This window comes from Nomascus leucogenys, chromosome 10 (genome assembly GCF_006542625.1).
Source record: "Nomascus leucogenys isolate Asia chromosome 10, Asia_NLE_v1, whole genome shotgun sequence".
NCBI lineage: Eukaryota > Metazoa > Chordata > Mammalia > Primates > Hylobatidae > Nomascus > Nomascus leucogenys.
This window is the reverse complement of record NC_044390.1, coordinates 1112719-1125229: the sequence shown is the minus strand read 5'-3', so window position 1 is coordinate 1125229 and position 12511 is coordinate 1112719. Positions and strand designations below refer to the sequence as shown.

Genomic DNA, 12511 nt, shown 5'->3' with positions numbered 1-12511 from the left:
AACAGAGGCACACAGGAGGGAGAGGAATTGGGGAACTAAAGGTTTTGCACAAAGGGCAGACAGGGCTCCTTATGGAGAAAAAATCCTATTTCACTTGGTGGCGCTGTAGGATCTGAAATGTTAAAGAAGAACTCTGACTCCAAATTCTTTCCAGGAAGAAGTTAGAAAGAGAGGTTTGGGCTTAATAGGCTGTCCCCATTATATGCCTTCCAGAAGAAGAAAATTAACTTGTCTCATAATGGAACTGTCTAGATTCATTGGGAAGTCCTGAGCTTTTACATGGAGGAAAAACACAACCCAAATGGAGAGGGAGAAGGGTATTCACTCAGCGTGAAATATCCCCCCTATACAGTACCATGAATGTCTGTCATTAGGGACAAAAAGCTCTCACTAGGTGAAAGTTTAGACAGAAATCCTCTAATTGTTCTAATTAGATCAAACCTCTATAGTAAACAGTTCAAAAATTATACTGTCAGGGAATCATCTTCATGGTTGCTAGACTTGTCATCAACATCCCCAGGATCTAGACTTCCATCTTCTGGCCTATCTGGAAAATCTCACAGCCATCTACCCAGTACTTCTAACTAACCATAGCAATCCCAAAGTACCCAAACCCCTACTTATTCAGTGGAACTCTCCTCCACTTAATGGATTCCACCTGAACGTCCCCTTCCACACTTGCCATTATACCTGGACTTGAAAAGTTCAGTATATCTCCAGTGCATTGATTCTTTTGCACCCACTACTGTGTTAATGACACAAAAGCAGACATTTCCCTGTGATGCTCTGATCTAACTATAGTTACCAAGTTTCCAAGGCAACAGCAAGGTAAATGGTATTTCACTTGTAGGCAAGGAGACCATATATGGTGTCTTCTCTCAGACCAGAACACACAGGGGAAAAAATGACTGCCTAATCTGGGAGGGTGGGAGTACTATTCGCTTCTGGAAAACAAGGTTTGTTTGACCACCCCCACTGGAACAGGGGAAGAATATCTCTATAGACCCAACTTGGCACCAAAGGATAGACATTACACCCTGTAGGGCCTCTATTTATGCTCCAACTGGACTCATTTTTGTTTGTGGCCATGAATGAGAAGTCACAGGCTGTAACTACTCCTGACTCCCCAGGGAGCCATCTGTTCTTTTAGGAGTAGCTTTCCTTTATATATCAAAAACTTGGAACAAAGATAAATGTATGTTGACCACCCCTGCCCCTCCAAGGGTCACAGTCTATAACCCAATAAGGCCCAGGAACACCAGAAGTCAACAAGCAATAGGATTAATTCTGGTGGGAATCAGGGCAGCCATAGGACAAGCAGCACCCTAGGGTGGCTTTGCCTACCAGAAATCAACCCTAAAGAACTTGACTCAAACTCTAGAATCCTTAGCCACCAACACAGGTCAGGCACTACCAGCAATTCAAGAATCTCTAGACTCTTTGGCAAATGCAGTTCTTGATAACACACTGGCATTGGATTATCTACTAGCGGAACAAGGTAAAGTCTGTGCAGTTAATAAAACCTGCTGCACATATATTAGCAACACTGGATAGGTTAACATTCAAAAGATCTATGAGCAAGTGACCCTGTTACGTATATCTTCTTTGGCTCTTGCTTGTTTAACCTCTTAGTAAAGTTTGTGTCTTCTAGATCAATAGTCCCCAACCTTTTTGGCATCAGGGACCAGTTTCATGGAAGGCAATTTTTCCATGGATGGGGTATGTGGGGCTGGGGCTGGGGGCTGGTCTCAGGATGAAACTCTTCCACCTCAGATCATCAGGTACTAGATTTCCATAAGGAGTGTGCAATCCCAGTCCCTTACATGCACAGTTTATGATAGGGTTAGCACCCCTATGAGAGTCTAATGCTGCCGCTGATCTGACAGGAGGTGGAGCTCAAGCAGTAATGCTCACTCACCTGCCACTCACCTCCTACTGTGCAGCCCAGTTCCTAACAGGACACGAACCAGTATCCACAGGAGAGGGGTTGGGGTATCCTGTTCTAGTTCCAGGTAAAGACAATGCTGGCACAAGGCTTCCAACCCATCCTTGTCTACTATCCCAGAGAATGAAAGTGTCTTTCCTTTGGGACCTTAGATGTGGTATCTAGGGATTTTTACTCCTTTAGTGCTAGGCAGGGCCTAGGCCCACAAAATCAGCAGCAAGCAGTCACAGAGCCCCCTTAAGATTAAAGAGGAGTATCTAATCTCTGATAGGAGAGTGAGATAGGAGGCAGGACTCCATACCAGACTGAAGACTGGCTGAAACAGGGAACAGGCACCGAGAGCATATCTACATAATACACACCCACCAGTGCCATGGAAGTTTACCACCACCATGACAACACCTGGAAATTACCATCCCTTTTCTAGAAATTTCCAAATAACCCACCCTTTACTTTGCATGTAGTTAAAAGCGGGTATAAATATGATTGCAGAGCTGCCCCCTGAGCTGATACTCTTGACACACTGCCTATGGGGTTGCCCTGCTCTGTAGGAGCAACCGCAGAGTTGTAACCCTGCTGCCTCAACAAAGCTATTTTCATCTACCACTAGCTTGCTCTTGAATTCTTTCCTGAGTGAAGCCAAGAACCTTCTTCGACTAAGCCCCAATTTCGGGGCTCACCTGCCCTACAATGCCACCTGATGTCATACCTCTATGCTTTCTAAAACCATCTCCCTTACCACTGGAAGAATATAACTTAGGCCTCAGGAAATGAGGACAATTCATGCTGACACAAGGAGCTCTTTAAAAAATAAAAAAGCAACTGGGTGCAGTGCCTCATGCCTGTAATCCCAGCACTTTGGGAGGCTGAGGCGGCTGGATCACCTGAGGTCAGGAGTTTGAGACAAGCCTGGCCAACGTGGTGAAACCTCATCTCTACTAAAAATACAAAAATTAGCCGGGTGTGGTGGCACATGCCTATAATCCCAGCTACTCAGGAGACTGAGGCAGGAGAATCATTTGAACCCGGGAGGTGGAGGTTGTAGTGAGCCAAGATCATGCCACTGCACTCCAGCCTGGGTAAGAGTGTGATTCCATCAAAAAAAAAAAAAAAAAAGGCAGTGTTATTTAGTAAGATACCTGGGGGATATTGATGGACATGCTACCTTGGAGGCCTGCCTAACTCAGCCCCTTCTTTGAGCACAATCCACCACCTGTAAACCACCACAGTTAACCACCACAGTCCTGTTAACCCATCTCTGGGGATACCTGACCTAACCAGGCTAGATCAAGTTTTCTTGCCTGAATTCTGGAATAAGGACCTCAGACAGAGGGCAGAGTGTGCTGGGCACTAGGGTGAGGATTTGTGTTTAAAGGGCTGTTTCTACCTCAGTGATCCCCAGTGCAGAAACAGGGAGACCAGGCAAAAGCATGTGAGACCAAAACAGAGAATACAGCAGGACCTGTGGATAGAGTGGGTAGAGGGAGAAGGGTTTGAGATGCCTTTCTCACCAGGCAGGTATGTGCAAGAGGATGGAATCAGAGGACTAGGGTCACCCACATGGGACAGAAATAAAGCTTTACCCAGCAAGACCAAGAGCCCACAGTTCTCCAGCCTCACATCTTGGTGCAGTGTCCTCTGGACCAGGCCCAAATATCCACATTTCTACCAGATGAAGGTCAGGGCCATGACCTTGAAAGGCACCAATGCCTGGCAAGTCAAACAGAAAGTTGACCTCAGACTGTTGGATATTAGAACCTATTGCTTGGTCACTGGGAAAGGTGCAGAGAACCAGGACATCTGAGGGTTGAGCTCCACGTAGGGCACAAGGGTGAGGGACACTGCCTCTGAAAATAGGGTAACTGTGGCAGAAGGTAAAGCCTATGATGGGGGATGTCATTTCCAAGTTAATGTTTCTGCTACCCAGGCTCCTTCTGATTCTCTACCTCCCACATGTCCTCCTGCACTCACATTGAATCATCCCAAGTAAGCCTCCAGGTTGCTTGCCTGGCTCCATGCTCTGACAATTGTGCTGCAGAATGGAGCCGTTCCCTCTAAGCCAGGCTATGCCTACACTGTCACACCTTGTACAAGGAGATTGTGTGTGTTGTGAAAATAGACACAGCCAGTTACTAGATGTGTAGATGCACATTTACCACAGGCACATTTGTTTTGCTACTAGCTCTTCCACTTTCTATTAATCACACCCAAAATTTCTGTACCAATTATGTCCCATGCTTAGCTCCCATCGGCTTGAGTACCACCATCTATGGAATCATGGGCATCAGGGCACATGGTTCCTTTGCAGAAGCTGGGAAAAAGCTTTGTCTCAATAGTGCTGGGCATTACAGCCTGTAGGAACAATGCAACAAATCCATCTTATTCCCCAAAGCACAGGAGCCTGTCATAACAGCCAACTTGTCCTCAGGATGACCTCTGGTCCAGAGAAAGTGTAGGGATCCAGGCCACAAATTAGGACAATAAAATTCTTGCATTGTTTCCTAGGAGGCCTTGAGCAGCAAGGCAAAGTGGACTAAAACCAGAACAAGAACTACTGCCATTTTACTTTTCCTGCACAGGCCAACAACACTGGGGCCCCACAAAAGCTGTCCATTCCTTTATGTAAGAGCCCAAATGTGTTTTCCAGCCACCTCACACAGGAAACCAAACCCTAAGACCACACACAGATTTAAAATTAAGGCCTTTATTACCACGCAAACCAGAGCAATGTGAGGCAGCCAGTTACTAGGTGGTGACTTGGAGGCTGGAAAAACTACCAAGTGTTGTGTGAGAACAAGAATTTCCATGAAGGGAAGCCTTCCACATCAGCTACCAGCAGAACCCAGGCTGGGCCCTTCTGGCCAAAACTGGTCAGATATATGCTGTAATCAGTCAGAAAAGGGAAGGAATTCCCCTTAAAGGCTCAGACTGCTCAAGGAATTTCCTCCAAGGAGTGGGAGAACACAGGTGTATCTGCCTCGCCTTAGTATGCAAGGGTGACTAATGATTTAACTCTGGCAAAGGCCTCCAGCAGTTTAGAACATGCAAAGGAGCTCCTGCAAGACACATATGCCTGGAACTCATGGGAATCTGACCCATCGGGAGGTCTAGAAGTATGAGGTTTAACTTTGGGCAGATGGCTCCTTCACAAAGGCTCTCTATAGCCATAACACTGAAGAAAGAGACGGCACATTCCCTGCAGGTCTAAGGCTTTTCTCAGGTGTGGAGTTTCAAGAGTTAAACAATGTTAGCTCTTGGGCTGTAGGGTTTTCCACATTTGCTGCTGTCACGAGGCCTCTCCACAGTGTGAGATTTTCGGTGGAGAATGAGGCCAGAGTGTTGTGTAAAGGACTTCCCACATTTGCCACACTCATATGGCCTTTCTCCTGTGTGAACCACTTGGTGTTGAATGAGGCTAGACTTTTGGATAAAGGATTTCCCGCACTGTCCACAGTCGTAAGGCCTTAATCCAGTGTGAATTTTCTGGTGTTCAACGAGGGTATAGCTTTGTCTAAAAAATTTCCCACATTCACTGCACTCAAAAGGCCTTTCTCCAGTGTGAGTTCTCTGGTGCCTAACAAGTTTAGATTTGAACATAAAAGCTTTCCCACATTCCCCACATACATAAGGCCTTTCTGCAGTGTGAACTTTGTGGTGTTTATTGAGGGTGGTTCTTTGGCTAAAGGATTTTCCACACTCATCACACTCAAAGGGCCTAGCTCCACTGTGAATTAACTGGTGCTGAATGAGGCCACACTTTAGGCTAAATGATTTCCCACACTGGCCACACTCATAAGGCCTTGCTGTAGTGTGAATTCTCTGGTGTACAACAAGGCTGAAGCTTTGTCTGAATAATTTCCCACATTCACCACACTCATACGGCTTTTCTCCTGTGTGAGTTCTCTGGTGCCGAACAAGAGTGGATTTGGACCCAAAGGCTTTTCCACATTCATCACACTCATAAGGCCTTTCTCCAGTGTGAATTCTGCAATGTTCAATCAGGTTGGAACTTTGGCTAAAAGATTTCCCACATTCACCACACTCGTAAGGCCTTTCTCCAGTGTGAACTCTGTGATGTTTAATGAGGGTGGCTCTTTGGCTAAATGATTTCCCACACTGACCACACACATAAGGCCTTTCTCCAGTGTGGATTCTCCGATGATCATTCAGATGAGAGGTTTGGCTAAAAGATTTCCCACATTCACTGCACTCATAAGGCCTTTCTCCAGGGTGGACTCTTTGGAGCTGAACAAGGGAGCACTCACAGTGGCAGGCTTTCCCACATTTGCTAGATTCATAAAGCCTTTTTCCAGTGCAGACTCTAGGGTGAAAAAAAGTGTGTTTGTGGCTGGACTCTCTCCTGCATTGACTCCACTTGTAATGACTTATTCCAACACGAAAGGCCTCCTCACATTTGCTGATTTTGTTTGGCTTCTCATAGTTAGCAACAGCCTGAGGCTGAAGAATGCCCAATGGGGCTAGGAAGTCTTTCCCAACCTCACTGCTGGTGAAAGGCATTCCTAACTCATGCAATAGGCAGCACTGCACAAATGAGGCCTTGTCCGTTTCACTTTCCAAGGGTTTCTCTGCACCATGATGCTTCTGGTCCTGGTGAAAGACTGCACATGCCCCAGTCAAGTATGGTTTCTGCCCAGGCAAATCGGTCAGGTGCAAAATGTCAGTCAGGAATGGGACACACATGTCACAGGACTGAGTCTTCTGGGTGGATGGACTGGCCTCTGGAGTCATGACCTGAGGTACTCCTTCTACAGAAACACTTTGCTCAGGTGTCTCTTCATCCTCCATCCCATGCCAACAAACTGAAAGCAGAGAAACACTGATGAAATGCATGTTGACTATGATGGGAGTGTATTAATCATTTAAAAAACTATTTTCTGAATAATTGGTGTTCTGACATCTTAAAAACTTTGCTGGCCTGAGCTCAGGAGTTCGAGACCAGGCTGGGCAATGTGGTGAAACCCTGGCGCTACTAAAAATACAAAAAACTATCCAGGTGTGGTGGTGGGTGCTACTCAAGAGGCTGAGGCACAAGAATTGCTTGAACCTGGGAGGCAGAGGTTGTAGTGAGCCCAGATCGCACCACTGCACTCCAGCCTGGGAGACAAAGCAAAACTGTCTCAAAACCAAAACAAAACAAAATAAAAAAACGTTGCTGGCTGGGGAGAGAATGGTGCTTCCAGAGTGAGCCAACTCTTAAGAAATAGCAAAGGGCTCAGCAAGGAGCATGACAAATACACAATCAATCCAGAGCCCATACTCCCAATCACATTTTCTATGTGACTTGAGTGCTTCAGGAGCTAATATTCCTCTGCTCTAGTCATCCCAAGGTCAGGCAGGAGACAACTACGCCTAGTGAGCCCCTTTGCCCCAAAATAAACTACTCAAATTACCCAATCCTAAACTGTTTATCACGTCTTGTGTTACCAGCAGAAACCCCAATAAAGGCTGTGGCTTAATATTTTCCCTCCTCTCTTGCTTCTACCTTCTGACCACTGAGCACTTCCTCATGTGGCCCTGCATGGCATGGTGTTCACATGCTCTTGCTACTGCAGGTGATAAATTCCTATGTCATTGACATTAACCTCTCTGTATTGGCACTCTACTACCTCCATTAATTAAAATCCTGTGGGTACATAACAGGAAATGGGAAGCACCTTCACATATACATCAAGGAATGAATTCACAGTATTGCTTTGAAGCAATATTGAGGAGCTGAAAGCAGGATAAGAAAGAGGCTGCTTGACAGTAGTGGGCCTCTAAAGATCACAAAATGGGGAGGCTTCACCAAACACAGGACGTAAGAATGGGGTGCAGGACATAAGGAGAGGCAGGGTCTCCAATCTATTCTTTTGCCAAATCCTGTGGCAAGATCTTGTCAGCTGGTGGCATATGTATGCTGTGCTGAAGGCTGGCATTATTCGGGCCCAAGATAATGCAATTGGAAGTGAGTGGGAGATTCCAAGTGCGATCTTGTGCTCAAGAAATATTTAATTGGCATGTGCACAACTCACAACACATTGTGAGTGGGTCAGTGTTGGAAAACATGCTGGGGGGCAGTGCAGAGAAACTGGTGGCACATGGAGGGCAGAAAGATGGGGGCAGCATGAGGCCAGATGTCCCAGATGAAGCAATAAGCCAGCAAAGTGTCAAGGAAGAGGAAGAAAACATAGAAATGAGGTGTGTCCAGTGGCATTAGCATCAAACTCTGGATGACACAGGGCAAATTCCTGGTAAGATTAGAAAACAGGCTGAATGCCATGTCCTCACCCAGGTGCCACTGACTGAGACCAGGCTTCCTCTGAAGCCATATTCCCATCTTCACCCTTTCCAACAACCAGGGCTTTCCCACCACCTCTAGATGTGCCACTGCTTGGGACTTGAATGAAGCAAGTCCTGAGGGAAAGCTGGGACAGGTGAGTATCCTGCAGTGGCCCAGAGCAAGTCAGCACCCTTGAGAACACAAGAAAGAAACTTAGTATCACACAGATCCTTGAAGGAGGTTCTGGCAACAACAGCTCACGGTCCATGTAAATACTGACGAGGAAAATTCTGCAAATTCCTAACACAGGTAGTCAAAGGAAATGTCATCTAGGAGGCAGAACTTAAGACACTAAGTACGATGAATATGGACACAGCCACCCAAAGAGGAAGTGAAGAAGTAAACGGAGATGCATTAGGCTGACTCAAGACACCTAACAGCCAGACCCATCCCTCTGCGTTTTGGGACAGCAAATGTCAGGGCTGATTAAGGAGTGCAATGATTTCATTCCTTACACCACAGCACATATGCCAAGACAGTGGGGAAGTCAGCAGGGCCCATGGTCTGGCAGAGCTGCCTCTGAGGAAAAAGAGGATAGACGAAGACCAGGACACGAGAGTGGGTGTGAGGGCCTTACCCAGCGCAGTTATAAGTGCAAAGTTCTCCAGCATCACATCGCGGTACAGGAGCCTCTGAGCCTCATCAAGGAGCCCCCATTCTTCCTGGGAGAAGTAAATGGCCACGTCCTCAAAGGTCACACAGCCCTGCCATGATGGGGATAGATCTTTCCATGATCAGATTCTCTCCTAGGACCCCAAGTTCATGCCCCCCACACATCCTTCCCCTGCTTACCCCCATCCCTAAGCCCCACCTCAGAGGAGATACCAAGCCCTGGTGGCACTGATTCCTGCCCTCTCCTTATGGTCCCATCATCACTGTATCTTCCCACAGCACCAACAGGCAGGTGGGCCAGGAAATGCCATTTAAATTCTGGGTCTAGCATATAGTGCTGGATTTTATCTTGTCAGACAGTTCTCCTGGAGTTTCCAAAATTATGCCTCTCACATACAAACAATGATGGGCGTTTGTCATCATTCTTATATCCTCAATGCCATGGCCATGAGTTGTTCAGTTCACACTTCCTCTCCATATGCACATCACTCTTTGAAGCACACACTCTCTCAAACAATCTCACTCCCACAGCTATTTCCACCCTGTTGCCCCACACCATAGGCATCTCTCTGGCATCCCCACGATACTTGGAACGCAACATTCAGAAAGTGCTTAGCAAACTGAAATGAGGTCCGGTGCTACTCAGAGGCTGAATGGTCCCCACTGCCAAAGGCAGCCCTTCAGAGCCCCATCTTGCTCGGAAGGCCTCCCTGTCTGACTCTGTCCCTTTCTATATCCTCAGTCACCCAGAAATACCTGGGGATCTGACACTGATGGCCCTCTTCCACTAGTGCTGCACTTGATGTCCTCTTTTTTTTTTTTTTTTTGAGATGGAGTCTTGCTCTGTCGCCCAGGTTGGAGTGCAGTGGCGCAATCTCTGCTCACTGCAAGCTCCGTCTCCTGGGTTCACGCCATTCTCCTGCCTCAGCCTCCTGAGTAGCTGGGACTACAGGCACCCACCACCACGCCTGGCTAATTTTTTTGTATTTTTAGTAGAGACGGGGTTTCACCATGTTAGCCAGGACGATCTCGATCTCCTGACCTCGTGATCCGCCCGCCTCAGCCTCCCAAAGTGCTGGGATTACAGGCTTAAGCCACCGTGCCCGGCCGATGTCCTCTCTTAAGTCACAGCCTTCCTCTCCTGCTAACCCTCATTCAAAGTCTGCCCCAGAGGACCCCCACACCTCAGGCCCAGTAACTGTCCCAGATGACCACCTGTGCCCCTCAACTTATCCACCCCCCTGAAATTCCTGACACCTCAAGGGTTACCACAAAACCCTGGTAGATAGATCCAGAGTGCTGAGTAAGCACTAGTTCTGGTCTCAGTGTCATCGTGTCTCAATCACTTCCAAGCATTGATCTCATGCCCACTCTTCTCCTAGATCCTTGGCCACTTGCCAGATCATCCTTGCTCTCACACCCTACCATAGCCACCTCTCTCCCATACCTGTCTTTGTGATTCCCACCATGACCAACCAAGTCCCCAAACAGAAGAACCAGTAGTGACCCCCAACCTTCCTTCCCTGGGCTGGTAACAGCATTACCAGAGTGATCACGATTCCACCTCCTAATTGTGTCCCAAGCTATACCCCTAGGCAAGTAGTGGCCACCACCTTTTAAATGTCTCTATCCTGAATCCCTCACCACAGTTCTAGTCCTGTAGGATAAACTATCCACTTGATGTCTAAACTAACTGTTCTTTGAAACATCTCAGACTCTAAAGATGTCCCATTGGGCCATGTTCAGATGATGATTTTTTTAAAAAAAATTTTAAAAATAAAGATGTTCCAAATCAAAATTTCTGATTATCTCTAGAGATAACTGACTCTACTACCAACTTTACAATCCCCGCTAGTGGAGCTTCCATATTTCCAGCTGCTAAACCCAAACGCCTTGCTTTTACCCCTAAATCCTACTTTTCTATCTCTTGCCTTCAACATCTCAAAATCCAGGCTTTCCTACTTAAAAAAACTGATCTAGAATCCAACTACCACCTCCACAGCCACCACACAAGTCCAGCCACCAGTAACACTCGCCTGGACTACTGCAGCAGCCTTCTTCACTATCTTCCTATCTCATACCTCACACTCAGCCTGTTCTCTCAGCTTGGCCACACACAGGGAACCTGATGAAACCTGGATCAGATCACATACCTCCTCTGCCCCCAAACTGTCATTGCTCATCACACACTCCAGAAGGAACATCCGACAACTGGGAGCCATTTTTTGTCTGATTCCTGCATCCCAGCTTTCAGTTTCCATGAGAAAGAAAAAAGCTGTAGTTTCCTAAACCAGCTCAGCCTGATCTTCAAGCACTTGCTCATCTGGTATCTAAGCCTGAGACAACGTTCCACACCTTACTTTGCTGGTTCCCAGCAATAGGAACCGTTCTATACCAGCTTCCAGCCTGGATGTATGACCCTGGGATTGATGTTATGACCAAGGACCCAAAGAGTGCCAAGAGTCCCAGAACACAATCTCAGAGACAAACACTGGGGTCAGCACCACTGAGGGCCCGAAACACTCTCCACTCACCTGTGTGAAACCCATAAGTTTAGCTTCTGCAGTCATGGGAACCTGCGGGAAGAGGAAGGCTATGAGAGGCAGGTAACTATGGTGGAAGCTCCATGGGCTCGTGCCTCCTTGTTTCCCTGCGCAGCCCTGGAGCCAGGTGACTTGGTAATGACTAAATTATCATTGCTTCTCAGTTCCGTGTGACTCTTACCTGCTCTGGGACCTTGCACAAGGACTCAACTTCCCTGTGCCTCGGTGTTATCCCCCTTCCAGGCTGTTCTAACTCTGAGTAACTTTAGGAAAAATTTGAAAAGTCTAACTCAGACCATGTGCCTCATCTATTCACAACCACCCATGGCTCTCAGCGTCTTGAAAAGAGAGCCTCACTTTGCCATTCCGGCATGAACGCTACTGGCTCAATCGTCCCAACAAGATTCACAGAAACCGGCCCCTTCGCCTGCCACACCCTCCACAGCCCATGACACCAGGCTTGTAAATGGGAGCCCCACCCGTGAGGGCCTCATAGTCCCGGACTCTGGGGCCGGGCTGCAGGGACGCAAGCAGGCGCCCCTCACGCAGGGTGTTGGATTTCCGGCGGGGAGGGCAGATGAGGCCCGGGGGACGCAACACTCACCGAAGTCGAATCCCTAAGCACGGCCGCCGCCATCGGATTGTGAGCGGAGCGGGGCCGGGAGCGGCGGGCGACCCGGGGCGGGAACCCAGGCACGGCTGCCACCAGCGCCAGCGACCCACGGGCTGCTGCGCAGCGGGGCGATCCCCGCTCTGTGCCGGAGGTAGCGTTTCTAACTCAGGCGGCGTGGCCCGAGGTAGAGAACCACCAAAACGACCATCTCGGAGCGGTGCCGGAAGTTCCGCCTTACCGTATGCAACAAACGGAGACAGGCCCAGTCCTGAACGTTGATTGGCTCCGCGTCTTTGCAGTTTGGCGCTCGGCATTATGGGTACTGTAGTTCTCAGAAGCCCAGGGTTCCAGTGCCCTCCTTGAGATTCACCCGGAACAAGGGCTAAGCGGCGCACGGAGGGCGCTAGGAAAAGGCGCGACACCAAGAGCCAGACAGGGACTTGCCGCTCCTTAAAGGG

At 48.1% G+C, this 12511-nt stretch overlaps 1 protein-coding gene across 1 annotated transcript; it reads right to left on the bottom strand.

Annotated features, from left to right (window-relative positions):
• Nucleotides 1-4630: 4630 nt before the first annotated feature.
• Nucleotides 4631-12300, bottom strand: ZNF416 (zinc finger protein 416). The gene is made up of 4 exons (XM_003277252.2): nt 12045-12300; nt 11432-11473; nt 8863-8989; nt 4631-6765 (listed from the first exon to the last, which is right to left on the bottom strand). The coding sequence occupies exons 1-4, from the start codon at nt 12075-12077 to the stop codon at nt 5183-5185; spliced, it is 1785 nt and encodes a 594-aa protein (XP_003277300.2). The 5' UTR covers nt 12078-12300; the 3' UTR covers nt 4631-5182.
• Nucleotides 12301-12511: the final 211 nt, after the last annotated feature.